General features: G+C 47.1%; 2 protein-coding genes across 4 annotated transcripts; both read right to left on the reverse strand.

Annotated features, from left to right (window-relative positions):
- Positions 1 to 37: 37 nt before the first annotated feature.
- LOC120809769 (cholesteryl ester transfer protein) lies at positions 38 to 9,659 on the reverse strand. 2 transcript variants are annotated; one of them, XM_040163808.2, is made up of 17 exons: positions 9,276 to 9,659; positions 8,789 to 8,903; positions 8,566 to 8,697; positions 6,800 to 6,870; positions 6,454 to 6,541; positions 6,301 to 6,370; positions 6,151 to 6,211; positions 5,993 to 6,084; positions 5,718 to 5,817; positions 5,476 to 5,555; positions 5,324 to 5,374; positions 5,084 to 5,236; positions 2,621 to 2,688; positions 2,183 to 2,225; positions 1,455 to 1,521; positions 1,189 to 1,274; positions 38 to 1,091 (listed from the first exon to the last, which is right to left on the reverse strand). In XM_040163808.2, the coding sequence occupies exons 1-17, from the start codon at positions 9,421 to 9,423 to the stop codon at positions 1,014 to 1,016; spliced, it is 1,503 nt and encodes a 500-aa protein (XP_040019742.2). In that variant the 5' UTR covers positions 9,424 to 9,659; the 3' UTR covers positions 38 to 1,013. The 2 variants fall into 2 exon arrangements, with proteins under 2 accessions (XP_040019742.2, XP_040019743.2); XM_040163809.2 differs by lacking the exon at positions 8,566 to 8,697.
- Positions 9,660 to 10,807: 1,148 nt separating this feature from the next.
- Positions 10,808 to 17,978, reverse strand: LOC144390950 (homocysteine-responsive endoplasmic reticulum-resident ubiquitin-like domain member 1 protein). Of its 2 annotated transcripts, none has more exons than XM_078097438.1 (8): positions 17,567 to 17,978; positions 17,104 to 17,181; positions 16,574 to 16,639; positions 15,440 to 15,621; positions 14,829 to 14,939; positions 14,376 to 14,741; positions 13,623 to 13,737; positions 10,808 to 13,002 (listed from the first exon to the last, which is right to left on the reverse strand). In XM_078097438.1, exons 1-8 carry the CDS (start codon positions 17,717 to 17,719, stop codon positions 12,823 to 12,825), a joined length of 1,251 nt encoding a protein of 416 aa, XP_077953564.1. In that variant the 5' UTR covers positions 17,720 to 17,978; the 3' UTR covers positions 10,808 to 12,822. The 2 variants fall into 2 exon arrangements, with proteins under 2 accessions (XP_077953564.1, XP_077953565.1); XM_078097439.1 differs by lacking the exon at positions 10,808 to 13,002 and adding an exon at positions 13,010 to 13,146 and having other exon boundaries at positions 17,567 to 17,943.
- Between the last annotated feature and the right edge of the window lie 1,909 nt (positions 17,979 to 19,887).

The raw sequence follows: 19,887 nt of genomic DNA on the forward strand, positions 1-19,887 counted from the left end.
ATTAAAACCAGTTCCTCTTATGTGGAATAGTCACTTATTCTGTGTGGTACCTTTTTTTATTGGTTTTCTAAACAATATGAAACAAACAAACAGCAAGAAGGTAGTTTGGCCCCACTTGGTAGCTGTGACAGGATGAGGGTCTTTCACCAGGAACCGGCGAAGGTGTGGAAGCCGTTATATGTGGAATGTTGTATCTTCATTTAATGGAAACGCTGCATTATTGTGCCGGCTGAGCACCCTTTATGTTTGGTCGTTGTCTTCATAATGAGTCTCCCAGAAGGGGCAGTCTCCTATTTTCCCAATACCACCCAGGACGGCAAAGAGCCGTGATCTAGTCCAGCGTTTTGCTCCGTGAAGGAGGAACAAGCAGTTTGGCAGTTGCAGTGCTAACACCAGATCAATACAAAATGTGGAGATTGAAGCAAAATGACCCAGTTTCTCAAAACATTGTCTTTGCCTCTGCGGTCTCGCCAAGAAAAAATCACGCCGTAAACCAATTGGCCTCCAGGTTTGTACAGCCAAGTAGCCAGATACCCAACAAACAGTCCATGTTGAAGTTGCCCAGGACATTGGGCAAAACATTCTTTCAACTCGTAGCGTACAGTAGAAAAATCACAAAACAGCGTGTAAACAGTCTCTTCCTGGTTGAAAACAAAAAGCAAACTGCTGAAACACTCTCAGCTCCCCCAGAAAGATGAAACGAATCTCTGGTAGTGTGACGTACTGTATGAATGTGATGTATTACCCTCTCCCAGAGTTAGCGTCATGCACTCATCATGGTCGACAATAGCTATGAGAATGAGTCAACACCTTCGTGAAATACATTTTAAAACGAAAGGACATGTTGTTCCAAAATAGTCCAAAATATAATGCACTACACTGCAGCAAAAGTAGGTTTTGTCTCGTTTAATTTCGATAATCACTCGAAAGGCTACGTATTTTTTAATTTGAATAACACTTTTAGGCAAGTCACTGAAAACCAATCAGATCCAAATTGCTTAAGGGTTGCAACGCTACTGTAGAGTCTTCCTCAGGAACTCAGTCAGGAGGTGATGAGGGAAACCAAAATCCATCTGAATCACCACAAAGCCCTGCAGCACACAGATGGAACCGGAAGCAGCAAGTAAAAACTCACACGGAGCACAAAATGCACTTGAACAGATGAACAAAAGCAAAGAAAAAACTCACATCCTGAGGAAGAACTTCTGGGTTGAAGATGTCAAATAAGTTTGTACCCTGTTTGTCCAGCAGCCTGGTTATCTCAATCTCCAGAGCTGGAACAAGACACCACGTAAGCAACATGCAACCGTTACAGATTCTTCCACCACATCCTGATCGGTTCAGTCAATTCTGTAGAATCCGGTGCAGTTGCCTTGCTTGTGGAACTTGGTACAGAAACTCTTACATAAACTAAGCCAGGTTTAATTTTATCGTCCATATCTCTTTATTCTTACCAGACAGGACCTTGGGGATGCCGATCTTCTCCACAGCTTCTCTTAGAAACTCATCCACATCCAGCAGCTGGAAAAAGACGCAGAGTCCAATCAAACAAGAGGATTATTCTGTGACATGAATGAAAACCCTTTACATGTCAGGGGAAGATGCTCTATACAAGTACACAAATAACAATCAAATACTGCCGTGCCTCCTTTCTTCTCTCTAAGGGTCTCTATTTGGCGGGAACGGAGAGGGAGGTCTCTCCTATGTCCCTTAGAGAAGGGGGGGCGCTGCACAGCCCTTGTGTATTGTCCCGTCCAGCCAGGCAGAGAGCAGGGCCAGGGAGCCTCACCCATGCCGGGCTGCAGTCTGTGGGCGGCTTGCTAAAGAAGGCCTGTGCCCTCAACAGGGAGGGAAGTCGCAAAGGATCATAATTATGAACCTGGGCTCACAAGCAGAGTAAAGCCTCGCGTACAGTCGACAGGCGTGAGATCGCCACTCGTGTTATGGTAGAATTTATTTGTGCATCCTTTGGGAGGATTTGGGAAGCGGGTCTTACTGATGTTGATGCTGACGGGACACATGAAATTTGTCTTGCTCTTTTTCATTCGAAAATATTTGTCCTGGGCCTCTGCAGTTGGTCTGCAGCTATAAGTAATCTGCATTTAAATTACTTTCATGTCAAATATCCTGCATCGATTCTTGTGGCATTTTTTGGGGTCCTTCTCACCGTTTACTGTCTTACCGATTGATTTTGTCCGGACAGCTCCGCTTCGGATATAAAGATCCTAGAGAGGAAGGAAGTCAAGCAGCACACACACAAAGAGTTGAAATTAATGAATTAATGATTGAACTAAAATCAAACACATCACAATACATAAGGGACAAAACAATCCAACTTAAAACAGGGCTGGGCCAAATGAGTGGAGGTGAGGCAACAAGTTGTAAACTTCTGTTAAAAGTCCTCAACGAGAACTAAACGCGGGAGCCTAATCCCACAAGTACAACGACTACAGGCTTTTAACACCAACATGAGTGTTCACATTTTAAAATATGACTTAGTCCCTTCTGGGTAAGTATGCCGATTTTAAATATCCAATGAAATAATTGGATATTGCATATGTTGTGACCTAGAATTTACAGGTTCAGTAAGTCTCGTAAAGGTCAACAAGAAAGGTCTTACTCAGACGGGGTTCCGTGCAGACGGAGTTTCTTGTCAGCATAGGAAGCCTTGATGTCGATGGACACATGCTAGACGTCAAAAACAGAGGAAAACACATCACACATATTTCTTTGTTTGAACAAAGCCGTTTGGATCCACAAGAACGTCTCACAGAGGGCTTGTCAACACAGCATCGACGTTACAAAGCAGCAGTTGCGCGCCAAGATGTTCCTGATGCTGAATGTTGTGTGAGCACCACGACACGACCGTGCTTTGTTTCACTCGCATTAAGGCGTTTTGTGGCAGCCTTTGATGACAGGTGCATGTCAATCCGTCTCAGTACAGCTGTATAATGTCACTGTAACTCCCTGTGATTCCCAAATGTGATCCCACAACTTGACTTACTGATTCGGTCTGCTGGCTCTATATCATAGATTGAAACACCTATAAAGTGCCTCACACAGGAAGTCTGGTAAATCGTAATGGACCACATCTCGCCCCTCTTCCAGGATGAACTGAGAGATTTACAACATAGTTGATTCAAAAGATAAAGCTTTTTAATTGATTTGACCACCACTCACATGTCACGGGATGGACGATTGGGGACAATTGCGTGTTTTATTGATTTCATATTTTATGATTGTTTGATTAATGATTTATTGTGTCCTTTGAGTTTTGGTTTGCGTTGTATCCTCCATAAATTAACAATCGTTCCCAGTGACAACTACCAATTAGTGGCATATGGCCAATGGACCAATGGGGAAAGGCCAGGAAGACGGGACACTGAAAAAAGAGGGGGGGATAACAGACCGCAGTTTTGAGTAAATGCGAACAGCAGACGCACCAGCAGCAGAGGAAGCAGTAGAAGAAGCAGCAGCGGAAGAAGAAGCAGCAGCGGAAGAAGAAGCAGCAGAAGCAGCTGAAGAAGCAGCAGAAGCAGAGGAAGAAGCAGCAGAAGAAGCAGCAGCAAAAGAAGCAGCAGATGAAGCAGCAGCAAAAGAAGCAGCAGAAGAAGAAGAAGAAGAAGCAGCAGAAGAAGCAGCAGAAGAAGCAGCAGATGAAGCAGCAGAAGAAGAAGCAGCAGAAGAAGCAGCAGAAGAAGCAGAGGGCAGCAGAACCGGTGGACTAATTACACGCAGGACTTCGCTCTGCTGCCGTGATAAATTTGGACGGACTAGTTTAGCTTTCCTATAATATTTTAATCATTGTATTAGTTTTTTATTAGTATTTCCGCCCCCGTTTCCTCTTGGGTCATTGTTCCACTGCTCCGCCCCAAACGAACCTGGTTTTTAATGAATTATTCCTAGAGCTCTTAGCTCTTACCTTGGTGGCGTTGTTGGCAACACACATTTTATCTGGGTTGAAATCAATTAATTCTTAAATAGTCTTAAATAAACATGGTCCTTGTTGAGCTGACTGCAGGTTCACACTCAACAGTGGTTGAAAATCAATGTGATAGAAATAATACATGGAAGAACCAATAGTTATAATACACATGTACATGCCTTTGTAGTCACACTATACTACACAACATCATTTACCGATTTACACACTGCAGAGATTCAGGGAGTCTTTGTTTTCTCTGCTGTGATTGTTCTTTACACTTTGAGATGAGTTTGTCATGTGCCGACAAATCTTTCTCAGCTCCTCTTCCTCTGTGGCTTCCAGAGCAGCTTGTTTTAAAGAGCTTGTATCCAATCACTTGGATTATTTTTGACCCCCCTTTGTTACATTGTTAAATATGAATAAGATGTGTTTACGCAGAATGAATAATGACCTGTAGCTGTGGCGTCATAATGAGGTTGTCATGGTATTCAGCTGTAGTAGTAGTAGGACGTCCCGCCACTGTGCGCGTGTGAATGTATCGTCTCTTCTGTTGTCGGGTGGCGGATGTCTGTGAGGTCTCAACCCCAGCGTGGCGGCAGGAGGCCGCAAGGGGGCGCCGAAGAACGCGTCCTCCGGAGCCAATCACCAGAATTCTAAACGCCTGCGAGGGAGTACGCGTCCTCCGGAGCCAATCGCCGAAATATGGAACACCCACGAGAGGAGACCTATAAGAGCAGGCCGACGCAGCGAGTGAGTCGTGAGGTATTACGAGTCTTTGCTGAACCCTTTTGTTTCTCTGCCCCTGAATGTCCCGTAGAACCAGTGAGCTCCCGTGTATTGACCTTCCGCCTTCTCTCGACCACGAACCTGCCTGTTCCCTGGACCAGATCCGTCTTTTGCCATCCCGTATCTCCGAACCTCTGCCTGTCCCCGGATTCCCCGTTTTACCTTATCCCTTGAGACCACAGTTGTCTATCGTCCTGGATGCTCCTCGTTCCTGCCAGCCTTTTTGACCCATGTTCCTGTGTGTGTTTTTGCCCGTTGGCCTTTTGCGTTTTTGCATTTTGACTATTAAAGTCCTTTTTGTGTCTCCGTGTCCTGCCTTTTTCCCCCACGCAACATCCCTGACAATGTCTCTTAAACGTTCGGGCAACATACCGCTTTGAAGGAGAGTATCGGCCCTTGGGTCCCACAGTGAAGCTGCCCGGAGGCCGTCCCCCACACGGCCGTACCAACGTGGGTGGAGGTGTTGACGTAGGGGACGGATGAGCTCCACACTCTCAGCTGTGGAGAACCTGATTCCAGCAGACACTAAACGCACAAACAAGATACGTCTCATGAGTCTCGCCTCGCTGAAGTGTGTTGTACTTGCAGAGATAAACACGTCTTTCATGTTACCTCTCTGATGAATTCAGGCATTGCACTGGAGAGATTTGTCTTGAAAAGGTCCTGAAATCACATTTGTCATGTAAATCCTCACAAAAGAGGATACAGCAACAACCCTGAAAGGCAATTTGATCAATACCACTGTGTAGGACACAGTAACTCACAGTGAGTTCTGCTCCCGAGATGTTGAGTTGCAAAAGGCCATCTTGGTGTGCAGCAATAACCATGGGGTTAAAGACCTGGTCTGAGGTTCAACAGCAGTAAGAGACAGGATTTAAATCACAAGGACAGAAGACGATTGTGATAACGGAGACACTGACCTACGTAGAGATAATACAAAAGTGCTCAGAGGAGTTTTAAGTCGGGCACAGACTAATGGACCCAGAATGTCACGCAGACCGCTGACCTGAGATCCAGAAGTAGAGCATCTTGTCTTCAGTCAGCTGACTGGGGTGGAAAACGGAGTCACTGATGACCGCGGAGGTGTTGTTGTACTTGGTCAGACCCTGTGACGTTCATTAAAGAGATACGACAATGAGTGACCGACCAACACGTCCATTGAGATGAAGGACCACGTACCAGTCTGATACGCAGACTAGTACGTGGTCAGACGTATCTTTGTTTGACAAAGTTATCGTTATTTGTCTTATTACGTGTGGGGATTCAACAGGTACTATTTACCTTGTGGTATGATTCTACGTAGTTGGCATTGATGACAGGAGCAGTAGTTATGCCAATGTCCACACCGATGTCTCCATAGCTGAGGAACTGATCTGTAAACACACACACACGGCGTTCAGAGGCCTTCCTACAGATGAGAAGGTCTTCTGCGCACTGACCTGCTCGGTCCTGTATGAAGTCAGCCAGTATGTTTGCCACCTTGTTGATCTCCTTGCAGATCTGCAGGAACAGACCAGCGGTTGTTGTGACCGCTGCACTCAACAAATGAAGACGTTGTCACGCTAATCAACGTTTTCTCTCGCCCTCACCTGTCCCTTTATGGCCAGTTTGACGGTGAAGGTGATGAAGTCGGTGAAGAGCTTCCTCAGCCAGTTTGGTCTGCCCACAGATAGCAAACGACAGCAGGGTCAGGCCCTGGTCTGGAAGGCAGATGCACACGTGTTGCGCTGGTGACAACTTACTCTTTGTTACCCTGCAGATGCAGATGGAGCTTGTGGAAATTAAGATAACAGTCCCTTGTGTCTGCCGCCACCTTCCCTTCTCCGCAGTCTGAAGGAAGAGACAAGCGCAAGGACACTAACCCGTCTCGAAAGGTCACGTGTAGCGTTTTGGAAAAATTCTGGATAATCATAATATCAATACCATGACAACACATGAGGTGTAACCAGTTCTTATCTTACTGAATCCTCCTCAATGCAAACATCCTGCCACTGTTCACCTGTTGCAGGTGTTCTAGCAAAGCTTAGCCAGGAGATCAGTGCTGGTTTAACTTTCCATGAACACCTGCAGAGGATAAAGAATACTTACAAAGTTTGGGCTTGATTCCAAGATCAATCTGGGATTCGATTTCAAAGTCGATTGAATGTGCAACGTTGACACTATATGAACAAAAAAATACAAAATGAGAAGTACGTACAAATCATTTTATCAAAAAAATGTTCTTGGTGCAAACAGAGTGGAGCCTTTTATGGCGTCGTGTTATGTGATCTGTGGGAAACGCACACAAAGATTAGTAATACCGTGTTGTGTATTCGTACATCTCCTCTCAGATGTACGTATATGTAGCTGACCTTTTAGATTAAATAGTATCGATGATTGGCGTCACTGCGAGCGAACTCTCCTATCTGTAAATCCTGAGGGGCTTGTGTGACTGTGGGGGGGGCCAAGTGGACCGCCAAGTGACCGGGCCTGCTGCCGCGTCATCGGGAAGGGACGTGATCGGGTGCCTAATCCTTTTGGGCTGTCAATCACAATAGCAGCTGTTCAGATCAGCCGATACCACGACCAATAACATCGTGAGCCTGTGAAATTACCGTGATTATTTTTGTTAATAATGTCACATTTTCCTTGACGGGTTACTCAATGATGTATCCTACTTTTGATAAGTAGATTGCATCATTAGTACAAATCTTAACTAAACCAGCGTAGTGATTTGAACTGGACGACACCAGTGGACCTGAGCTGCACTTCACAGGACAATTAGCACTTTTTCCTCCTTCAGCGACACAATGTTTTAAAGCAATTTTACACGGTTTTCCTTTTAGAATTTTCACATAGTAACTATACTTGTGTAGTCAGTATTAAACTGGTCTCTCGTGTAGTCGTCGTCATTGGGGGAGAATAACGACTGGAGTTGCCCACCAAAGGGGAAACGTACATTGGAAGAGTTTCAGGAGCTCTTTCTTGAGCTTGGCGTCTCCCACAGTCAGACTTCTAGACTTTTTTCAAGCACTACTTGTCGTTTACAATTAAAAGGAATCGCGGTGGCAGCAATAATTCAATATGGCTGAAGTTCCCCTTTAAAACCCCGGTGGTGAAAGTGGGTTTATGGATATGAGGGGATCATCAAAGAGAAGTAAAAGTCATAAGTTTCTGTTTTCGAGATCAAAACGTCAAAGGACTTAACATTTGTGTTGAATTAGTTTTTTTTATTGGGCATCAATCTCCCCTTTGATCACATCGCTAATGACTCACACCTATCTCTACCAATTCAAATAATGACGTAATCAGCCTGATCAATACGCTGACGCTATCACAACGTGCTACGTTTATATTGATCCGGCTCACAGGGACTTCATGCCCCTCGGACCTGGGGAGGTTTCTCCCTCCTGCGGCAATCAGTTTGCACACAATGCTCGACGCTCGGGCCACAACCTGAGATCTACTTCAGTGGTTCGTTGGTGAAGGTCTGCAGGAGGCTCCTTCCTCTGCTGGCTGGTACTCTTTATTGTGTCTCTTCTCCTCTGTCCTGCTGTCACGGGACATTTCAGAAAGAACGAACGCTCCCCTCCTCCACCCATGCTGGAACCTTCAGCACCTCCACCAGCAGTGTCATGGTGGGCATCTAGCTGATCTAACCTGCAACACCGTCACCATGAATGTAGCCTTTAAGCCTTCTTCACCAGTTATGTGATCCTGCAGGTCTAACGGCTTATTGTTCGGATCAAACTATTTAGTCATTGAACCAATCCACTGCTTCCTTTGACCAGACCTGAAACGGCACTAAATAGGTTTAATATTTACAGCCACGACGTGGTCGGCTGGAGGGCAGGACATTTGTTCACTTGACTCACAGCCAGCTGCCGTATCCGTACTGGATGTTCCCTCTGAAGACGGCGGACACGTTGCTTATGTCCAGCGCGATGCCCTCCCCAGGAAGCAGCTCGACGGCGCTCTGGCCGATCGACAGGTTGTGAATCTCCAAACTGGGCGGTGACGATGGACACAAAATTGAAGCGGGTTTTAAGACGCCGCGCACGCGTAACTCTTTGTGCGCGTCTTTGTGCGTCCGCTTACTTGTCCAGGCCGTACGTGACTTTGCCGATGAAGGGCAGAGACTTCTGCCCCTTCACACCTGGGTATCTGGCATGCTGGAACGCGGCCTCGATCACTTTGGTGGTTTTCTCGTTCACTGCCAGAAGCGCACGACCACAGGAGCAAAAGCAAACAAGGTTATCAACTCGAGCGGAAGAACGTTCAGCAAAGATACACTTTAAGCAACCTGAACAATCAAACCACGTTATGCTTCTGAACTTTATCCTAGTGTTCGATACTGATGCCGGCTTGGCGCTCTGAGGTTTCTCTTAGATAAGATTTCCCTTTATTAGTCCCGCGGCGGGGAAATACAGCTGGTGCACATGAAGACATTATTTTTGGAATAAAGCATCTACGACAGCAGGGTAATGTGTTGCTTTTGACCTTGCAAATGACCTTCTACGGGCATCATGGGCGTGCAATGGTACATCGACTAAATACGTGCGTTTGGCGGTGAAATCCCACTCACGCACAACAGCTGCAGGGTAGGTGAGGCGACACACGGCTCCAGTCAGCCTGTAGGCGGAAGCGGGGTCCTGCAGGCAGGCGTTGGACGCCCCGATCACAGAAAGGAACAGCAGCAGGATCCGCGGTGGTGGGAAGACGTCGCGAGGCATTGCGCAGCTGGATGATTGACCTCTGTGACACGAGGTCGAGGTTCCGCGATGGCGTTTTCTGAGAAGTGTCGTGTCCGATGTCGCCTGGAAAGTCTGGAAAAATGTTGTTTTTGGTCCCGCGTAGATTCCAAATGGCCGTGCCTGCTCTGCCTTTACCGAGAGGACGCTGCCGCCCACTAAGCCCCTTCAGCGTCCCTCACTCATCAGGGGGAAACCCTGTCCGTCATCCAATCAGGGACGAGGGACAACTTGTGTAATTCACACTTGATGGCAAACACTGGCCTGTCAAACAGGCTCCCCTTTAAAGCAAACTGGTCAAAGTACAACCAGAGATACGAAAAACAAAAGCAAAGGTTCAGGGTCTCGGCCGGGTCAGCGAGCACGGCGCGAGCGACAGCCGCTGAATGACACACTGTGGTTACACCAGTGGCGGCTGGTGGATTTTTTTTGGTAGAGCCGGCCAGAAACCCGCCAGAACCTTAGTTTCATTAAACATCTCGGTATGATTCAATGCAACAACAAAAAATGGTATCAAACATGCATTATTACTTTGCACTTAAATATTTAACTCTTATTCAAACAATTCAGTATATTAATGGATATGTATATAACCATATAATTTATATAATTAATATATATGTAAAACAAAATATTCGGAATATAACTACCATATCATAACTATTATAAATATCATAATAAATATATATATCAAAGGGGAAAAAATATATATAAATATATATATGGTGTAGCATCTTTTACATGAACGCCGGTGAAACCTCGCCAGAGCCCAGCCGAGACGCGGGCAGAGGACTGGGTTTGTTTCCTGTCTTATTTTGTAGTTTCCTGCCTCTCGTCTCCCTGGGTAACTTCACTTCCTGCCTTGTCCTGTCACCCCCTGTGATTGTCTGATTATTTCACCTGCACCTCCCAGTGTATTTAAGCCATGTATGTCTCTTGTCACGTCATTGTTGACTGTCTGGAAGTCCATATCTGAGTGTTCCTGTCTACGTTTTTGCCCCTTGGCCTTTTGATTTAGAAGTTTGACTATTAAAGTCTTTTTGTCTCTCGAAACTCTGCGTTTGAGCCCTGCCTTCCGCGCTTCCCTGACAGGAAAAGCATATATTTTGGCAGATATCTTAATTCACAAATAATACTAGGTGTATTCCATGTTTCAAAAATGTAAATATACACATATTGACCATTTGTAAAATGTATTTTCAATATAATTAATATAAAATATATATATATCTTTTTTTGTGACTCAAGGCGAGGCCACGCCCCATTGCCCTCTGTGGACCAGTAGGCCACGCCCCGTTGCCCTATGGACCAGTGGGCCACTGGTCCACTCGTTACGCTGCAGCCAAAAGAAACACACGTCAACCGCTGCACTGGAGAACATTTATTGCATCAACTGTTGAATCTCCCTCGACACACACTTTGTACGAGCGGTTAAAGGCCAACGGGAAAAGGAAATCCCATAAAAATCCCACTGTACACCGACAATGTCACAGTCAGTTGTCGTTGCTGGAAGCTGTGCTAAGCTCCCACCTTCTAAGGCGAGCTACACCCATCGTACAGGGCTGGTGGTGCAGAGAGAAGAAAACCCACTGATGAAAAAACACGCAATCCATCAATATAATAAAGCACTTGAACCATATAAGAGCGTGAACCCATTATGACCTCACAGGTCATTTAGCTGACGCCTTTATCCAAAGCGACTTACAAAGCATTTTAACCCAGGGAGCAATTAGGGGTTAGCCGTCGACCACAGGCCACACCGCGGTCCAATGAGTGTGATCTGTGACATCACAATGGAGTAAACACACGTTGAGAAGGAGGAACGATGTCACCATCCCTGGGTGGGTATAGAAATATACAAAAAAGCTCAAACTGAGGTCAACTTGTCCCCATTCCATAAATATATCTTCTGACATAAAAAGGGTTTTACTAAAGCATTGCTACCATTATAGCATCAACCTGTTGTGTTTAACACGTCACAACAAACAGAGAAATAAACTATTTATATTAGAAATCTTCAGGAGAAGAACACAATATCTTAACCTCTCCAACTCAAAAAAATACATCATCCAACACACAGTAGCAGGAAACAACACTCTGTGCAACGTGATTTGGTGGATTTTGTTCTTTTTTTGTGTGTGAACTAAGTTCCAGTCGCTGTCGGTTCCTGCTGGCATTCAGGCTGTTAAGGTGCAACGTGTGACTAAATACGGTGAATCACATCTTCATTATTATTTAAACAGCAACAAGGACCCAACGAGTTCATGCAACTTGCATATGGATTGTGAAATATTCACAGATTTAAAAAATGCGCACAGCTTTGATTTACATTCAAATTCCAAAAGGGAAACATGAGAACCTGTGAGGAGCCACGTGGTAGCGTAGCATCGTGGTGCTGGTCAGCTTCCACAACGCGTTATATCCTCGACTGCAGCGACGGAGCCGCTTGTCTTACGTGTATTGAGATGAAGTCATGGTTATGACTTAAAATACGGTTAATAAACCAACAAACACTCTTTAAAACAGGTAAAACGCCACAACACAACTGTGTGTGATACAATTTGTAACACTAATAAATGGAGATTTGTAAAATGACCCCGCCAAACTGCATGCTGGGTAGAGCTCACCCGCTGTCACGCTAAGAGACGCTACGTGAAAAACGCGGTTGAAGAGCGATGCAGGAGGAACAACGAGACACCAGCTGCGTCTGTTTGGGGCGGTTTTGGTTTGGAAAAGTTAGATCAGAAAATGATTCATATGCAGCGTTTGTCAAGCAGCTGGTGGGAACAACAGCGCTAACACGCTAACGCGCTAACACGCTAACGCGCCAGCCAGCGGTGAATTCAGCCTCAATGGATGGATGTGTTTAATTTTTTTTTAAATGACGCAATATACCGCGACGAGCCAGAATCTTACAAAATACCGTGATACGAGTTTCCAGCCAACGTGTCCAGGGGGGGTGGGGGGGGGGGGGTTGTGACGGCGTAAATCAATCCAACACCGGAGGCCTGATTGTCACTTCAAATGGAACGTGCATCATAGAATCCGCGCAATTCAAACGGCGCGTGTACACACACACGCGTGCTCACGGTGAGAGACGTGTGGCGGGAGTGTCGGCGTGTCCTCGTGTCCCCCCCCGTAGCCTCCTCCCTGAGCACACAGGAGCAGCAAAGAGCAGTCATGGGGCGAAAGCCCGAATGGTCACACAGACGTTGGGTCAGATGGCGTCTCGTGGAGGAAGACGTTGTTGTTAAAGACGGTTTCCTGGTCCTTGTTCTGCCGGCCGGCATTTGCTGGTGTTTGCTGGTGTTTTAGCCTCGTGGTCCACGCTCCCAACGCAGAGCGACTGTCACAGAGGAGCTGCGTGAACTGCCCATCGGATCAGTTGGGAACCTGAGGGAGCTCAGGTAGGAGGGAGGAGAAAAAGGTCTTGAGGAACACCCACAACGTCCACACGACTGACGCCGGGTAAGGGGGCACTGGGGCCGCCCTCATTGGCCCTTCTCCGTCCGACCCGTCGCCTGCAGCCGCCTCCGCCTCCCGGTCACCGTCCTCCTCCACCTTGAGGACAGGAAGCAAAGTCGTCAGGGAGAGGAGTCGTCTTCCTGCTGAAGTACTTCCTCCTCAGCCACATATCGAGCCCTTGCACGCAGACAATAACTAAGCGGTGGACAGGAAGCTAATGGTTTGTGACCGTGTCACATCCTGTGTGGTGTGAGAAGGTCACAATCACTATATACAAAACAGTTGTTGTTTTTTATGACGTTTACCTGTAACATTGTTTGTTATCTTCATAGAAACAATGAAAGAGACAAGACCTAATCCCATTGGTGTAGTTTGCTCAATAATAAAGGCCAGTTAACTTGGTCATAAATACATTATAGTCTTGGTGAGAGATTATGGAGATGATGAATGTGCTGTATTATCTGGCCTCTGGTGAAGGACTCTCTGGAGTCCATCTGAGGACAAGGGGGCTGAGAAGAGGTCCAGGTTCTTAAAGGTGTCGCGTCTCTAATGGCAAAGGGGCTGGAAGGGGAGAATACCGATGACTGTAAAATATGTGCAAACATGGAATATATTTCTGGTGGGTTTTGGGGGATTTGCTCGTTTCTTAGAGTTAAGGCTCCTCCCTCTTTGATTGGCAACACCAAAACGCCCGTTAAATGAAGGCGGAGCCTTACTGGATTTGGATTCCTGTCGTCATTCTGTTGATTGCGCTGGACCCCCGGGGGCTGCGGGTGGTTGGGTCCCTGGACCTCGGCTCGCCCTCGGAAGGGAAACCAGCCCACCGTGTGTCTGTGGGGAACAGAACAGAGGAGATGTGAGGAGGGCGGATTCTACGGATGCTGCAGGGCTGATTGTCGTGGGCCGACGCACAACCAGCGTTTCCCCTTCCACTACATTAAGGGAGCGTTCATTACTTCCGTCTCCGGGATCATAATTCATACCGAAGGTAAAAAAAAAAAAAGGCTTGTGTCTCTTGTGGCAGCTGTAACGTTACGTGATGTTTGACATCCACACCTCGAGGTCTAAAGAAACGTGACGGTAGCTCATTTATAGATACAAATAGCCCATTTCTAAACCAACCCAACACAGAGATTCTTACTTTCAAGAAATGATTTACTTATGAAAACGTAGTTATTAAAATTCATTTCCATTTCTGACAATTAATCAATACACGATAAAGTTCCTTCAAGAAGTCGACGAGATGATCTGATGAAGAAGAAATAGACGTGTTCTATAGGAAAAGTAACCTTAAATGACTTCTGTTGCCATCTGTATGGAAAATAAAATGCAACAATGCCAGTGTTACTATGACGACGGACCGCCCGTGGCCTCTCACGCAGGCGCGACGTGTCCCCTGATAATCCAGATGTTTGCGCGGCAGACTGCCGGCACTTTGCGTTTCCGACCGAGGAGAGGCGTGAACTCACAGGTACATGAGGACGAAGGCGCCCGTCACCAGCAGGAAGCGGCTCGGGCTGGAGTTGAAGTAGACGATGAGCAGCAGGACGCAGACTCTGGTGGCGGAGTACAACCAGTCCAGCCAATCGCGGTCCACGTCCTCCTCCTCGTCCATCACGGGCCCGCCCTGCGCGTTCATCCGCAGGTTCTGGTCGCCCCCCCCCGGGTTGATGAAGGCGCCTTCCTGCACCAGGTTCTGATTCGCCGGCAAGTTGTTCATGGGGTTCTGATTGGCTAAGGGGTCTGGAAGAGGCACTTGGTGGGCGGGGACCGGCGGGTACTGGCCGAGGGTTGCGGCCGGTGGGGGGGAGGCCGCCGCCGCCAACGCCGCGTGGCTGTCAAACGTGCAAAAAAAGCCGCGTCAGACACGGTGAGGGGAGGACTGAGACCAGAAGGACTCGTGGGGGGGGGGGGGGACTCACTACTGCATGTAGTACTGCCGCGCGTAGACCTGCTGGAGCCACAGGAGCTGCTGAGGGCTGTACAGAGAGTAGGTGGGGAAGGCTGGTTGGACCATCGGTGGCGCTCCGGGCCTGAGCAGAACAACGGCACACTGTAAACAGCTGTTCACCCCCCCTCTCCCATATATTTTAATAGATTATGGACCGTAGGTGCTTTTTTTCTTTAGTCGATACGTCTCAAACAAGTGGGCTAGCGTAGCACATTGACACTCCCCGTTAGCACACGCTAATGTGGCCACACGCTAAATGAAACGCTCTTGAACACGTGAGCAGCGGTCATGCATGTGTAACAGTTGAAATTTATATATAAATTTATAATAACTGTAACTCAAAAAAATGACATTACTTTGCAAATGTGGTGAATCAAAATGAAGGGAGACGGTTCTATCGCTGGTTTTTAATTCAATAACGTCGTATTATCGAAAGGGAAAGACGTGAAGTCGCCTGAGATGGAGATTTCACAATGATAATACGGGCAAAATGTAACGTCTACATTGTATTTCTTTCAAATACCCCAGACACATTTGTCACATGGAACCACGTGCGGTTGGATGTTTTCCGTCAGGACTTACATTGCAGCAGCAGCAGCGGGTCCCGGCGGAGACTCTGGGACGTGTGCGTGAGATGAAGAGGTCGGCCTCCTCTGCCTCAGCTCGGGAGTCTGGACTGTGGAGGGGGGGGCGCCGGCGTCGGCTGAAGCACAGACCGCCTGGGGCCCGGGGCCGGAGGGACGTGGCCCTTCGGTCTCTCTGGTCTGTAAAGGAGAGTTTGAATGTGTTGACACAGAGGACTTTGTGGCGCTGCGTTACTGTGGTTACTGAGGGAGGAGGTGACGGTGGGCTCCAGTTACATGAAACGGGGGGCGCGCGTGTTGCTTGCGCCATCTAACTACCCGCCCCCCATCCCGAAAGTCGCTGCCGCTTGGGAAATGTGTCAAGAGCGACAAGCACCCGTGTTTGTGAGATCATTTTTCAAAATAAAAGACTGTGGATGCATTTAGTTTCCTTCTGCAGAGACACTTTATCGTATCTTCAGAGAACTTGCATGTTAACTTGTGGAGTAAAGATGTGTGATGTGCATGCCGGGCTTAATAAGTCAAACCCATTTGGCATGTTTGAGACCCTTCGTCCCTCCACCGGCGGTCCCTGCAGGCCCCGGTTCACATCGGGAGAGGGGGGAGACGATTAATACCTGATCCCGATTGAGATGTTCAGTTTAATTAGAGACATTACAGTTACAGCTCTAGAAATAAAATGCATTACATATAATATTTAAAAGTAAATAGTTACAGAGGGGAAATAACCAATACAGAAAAAACAAACCATCCTCGTACGAAGCGTTTGCCATATCACGTTTATTTCTTCAGCCTAGATTTTCTGTTAATTGCTGTGATGATCACACTGATTTAATCCTGCAGCGCTTCCTTTCTAGTTTTGGTGGTTGTGTTTGTCCTCGGGTTCTACTTGACTTATTATAAGCGGCGTTTTGTCGTGTTTATCTTATAAACTGCCGATCCTGTCCAGCGTGTTGGTGTTGGTGCACCGAGGCCTTGAGGCCACAGCTGTTCTGCTTAGTGTGCAGCTTTCATTGGCTCAGAACTCAAAACTGCTGATTTTGTCTTTGTGTCGTTTTTTCATTTAGATAATTCCTGTGACTTCACACGCCTGCCAGCTCGGGGGGGGGGGGCAAGCAGGTTAACCTCTTACCTTAGGTCGAGCTCCCAGAGGCCTTTGCGGTGGACACACCAGGTGCAGTGTGGGAACCCCGTCGGCCTGAGGCGGTGGAGAGAAGCGGCGGATTAGAAGAGCCACATGGTGAAACATCGATACAGCAGAAGCGCGACCGCGCAGACACCTGGAACTCCCGACCGGGCTGAAATGTGTTTCCTGTCGTTTGCATGAACTCTGCAACAGGCGGCAGAAAGCCGCTCCCGCCGTTTGCGCGGCCAACAAGCTGAAAGTTCCCGTCACCAGTCGGCGAGGAACGAGTGAATGCATCCGTTATGAGGACGTCCTCTGTGAGTAACGCGATACGTGGTTCTGGAGATTCTGAGCTCGAATTGTTGATTAATCACTGACACGCGGATCCAAGAGAATCTCGTGTCAATGTTATTTACATATATGACCACAAACACACGTACACGTCACGAGTAGGCTCCAGGAGGCTTTTCAGTCTGTTCAGACCACTTATTTCGGATTGAGAAGGAATCTTGCGACGCACACAAACACACACGTACCTGTCTGAAGAGATCTTTGATGTGCAGGTGGTCGGGCAGCAGTTTGCCGGCATGGATCAGTCTCTGGTCGCTCACAGCCTGCAGGAAATAAAAGAAGGTTTCAGTTAGTTTACAGAGATGTCTTTGTAGAGTCCGGATTGGGACGAGCTTTGTTCAGATGTAGAAACATATTTTGCGCAAAGTGCCAGAGACTCCTGACAAGAGCAGCTGCTGGAGTGGAACATTTGGAGACACGACGTCGGACCGATCTGACGTCACTTGTCCCTGGTGGGACACGTCTACTGCTCCGCCTCGCCCGCACACCTTGTTCATCTCGGCAGGACACCTCGAGTCCAGCCATCATCTCATTTTAGATTTGCTTTCTAAAGCGAGGCACCGAGGCCCCACCAGACAACGCGTCCAGGAGTCGCAGAGCTAGCCGTTAGCCGTTAGCCGTTAGCATAACGCCGCGCGGTGAACTCACCGGTTGCGTTGGGTGGAAAGTTGACAGATGTGTCTTTAAGTCGTGCACGGTCCAGCTGAGATCGACGCCCTCGACGCGATGGTCCTCGCGAGCCTGGTTGGCCGTTTTGATAAGAAGAGTTATCGTCTTTTGCCGAGAATCTCCCACATCCATTTTTCCTGTTTCAACTGACGTCGGCTAACTATCCGCGAGCTATCGTCGTAAACGCACATACACGTACAAATATTAATTTAAATATTAATTAGTAGATTGAAAGGACGCGAACTGTCCTGTCAACAGATGAACTGGCGAGAATCGAGAAGCGTCCGTCCGTCCGTCCGCTGTCATACGCGGCTGAGAGAAGGAGGTTTGTTTCCAAACACGCGGTGGCCGCTCCTGATTGGCTACCGTCCGCTCGCGCTCCGACGTGCGCGCGTCGCAGTCGCTGCGTCCCGAGAAGGAGGAGCTGAACCTTCCGGCCCCGCCCATATTTGGCAGGTGTGCCGCACCAGTGGGGATTCTGACGGCTGTTCTCAAATAGCTTAACTTTTCCATTTTAAAGGACTGTTTTTTTTTTTTTTTTCATTTAAAAAATTGTAAAACACTGAATAACAAACAATATGTATATTTTATCAATAAAAAACACAATTAATTAATTAAACTATTAATGCATCTTTTGACATGGAAGCTATTTGTATGACCAGCATTTTTAAACTGCTCAGTGCTAGAAGTTCACAGAGCAACCTCACTCAATTTGAAACCAAATTCTTTAGCTATATACCAAGTTTTCCATGCATGCGTCCGAAAATACCTTTTTTTTTTGCATTCGTTTCTACCGGTACTGCCCTGGCTAGTTGATTGCAATCGACCTATGGGGCCACCCCTTGACTTGAGCAAATGAAACAGCACTTTTATGGCTTGTTTTTGCACTTCTAGTTTGATGCTGGAACTGCATCTTGTTGTACTACTTCTTGGCCTCTAGCAGTGAACATGAATCTGAATGCCGGCACGGCAATGATTTCCCGCTTGAGGTGACTGCTGTGGCAGTGTGGCAGACTACTGTGGTTTGGCTGATGGAATATTTGACTTGACAGTAGCATTTGCCAAATTTAAAATTCTGTTTCAGGGAAATGGCAGTTTGGGAGTTTGCAGAAGTTAGTGTAGTGGTTCTAAAACTGGGAGGACCCATTGGAACTACAGGGGGGCGCAATATAAATTATAATCATAACATATAATTGCAAACAAGTTGTAAAGATAGGGCACTATATCATATGCCTGCACAAACAAAAAATAAATCAAGTGCAACCGGCATGACGGCGTGTTCCAACTGCGCTCCCAGATCGGCTCATGTTACAGACGAGTAGGCCCAATCCCAAACTCCCCCCTTACGGACTGACAGACTTTGAGACATTCTTACATTTTCAACCCTTTAGGACCCCGGATGACTTTGCCCAAGGTTATTGCTCATTGCAATGTGACATTAAAAGCAAGATAACCTAAACAGAAAGGACAGAGATTAAAGATAAGAGAAAAAAAAACATGAAATCCGACGATATTTATTAACTTATTCATAAACTATTACATTTTGTCGTTAAAGTAATTTTTTTTTAAAGCAATTAATCGCAATGAACCATTTACCAGGTGAAGTCAGTAAAGGCCCTGGGCGTTTAGGGTTTAGACTGGAGATTGGACTTGGACTACAGCCTATCACCATCAACCACCTCATGTTTCCAACAGGTTCTTCCCACCTGTCGAGAAATCAACTACGATCATTGGCAGCTCTACTCTGAGAAAAACGAAGTCAGCGACACCCGGTGCCACAGTCACAGGGCCAGAGCTGATATCCCTGAATCCTGCCAGCCAAAGATAGCTGTTAATACGACCAAGCATCTGTTTGTGTCGGCAGCAATGAAAGGGTCATCTACATTTATTCCTGTTCGAATTGTCAAAAACATTTCATACCTGACGACCTTTCCTTGACCCCTGTGTGAAACGTCCCAGGGTCAAGGAAAGATGGTCAGGAGAATTCACGAGGATCTAAGAAAAGACGACCGCCGGTGGTTGAGGTCACTAAGCTACGAAGTTATGACGCATGTCAGCGAAGTCAGTCCGCAGCGGCGAAACTACAATTCCTCCACGTTAATCGTTATGGACTACAACGAAGCGCATTTCAGATAGGACTCAGTTAGGAGTGAAACGACCCAGTGTAACAGGCCGAGATTAAACCTGGGTATACCTGGGCCCAACCTGGGTATACTTGGGCCCAGGCCAGACTATCCCCCGGGGGATAAACTGTCCCAACCCAAACCATACCCCACTAAAGTAGGCCCTACTAAACCCCT

Source organism: Gasterosteus aculeatus, chromosome Y, assembly GCF_964276395.1.
Source record: "Gasterosteus aculeatus chromosome Y, fGasAcu3.hap1.1, whole genome shotgun sequence".
NCBI lineage: Eukaryota > Metazoa > Chordata > Actinopteri > Perciformes > Gasterosteidae > Gasterosteus > Gasterosteus aculeatus.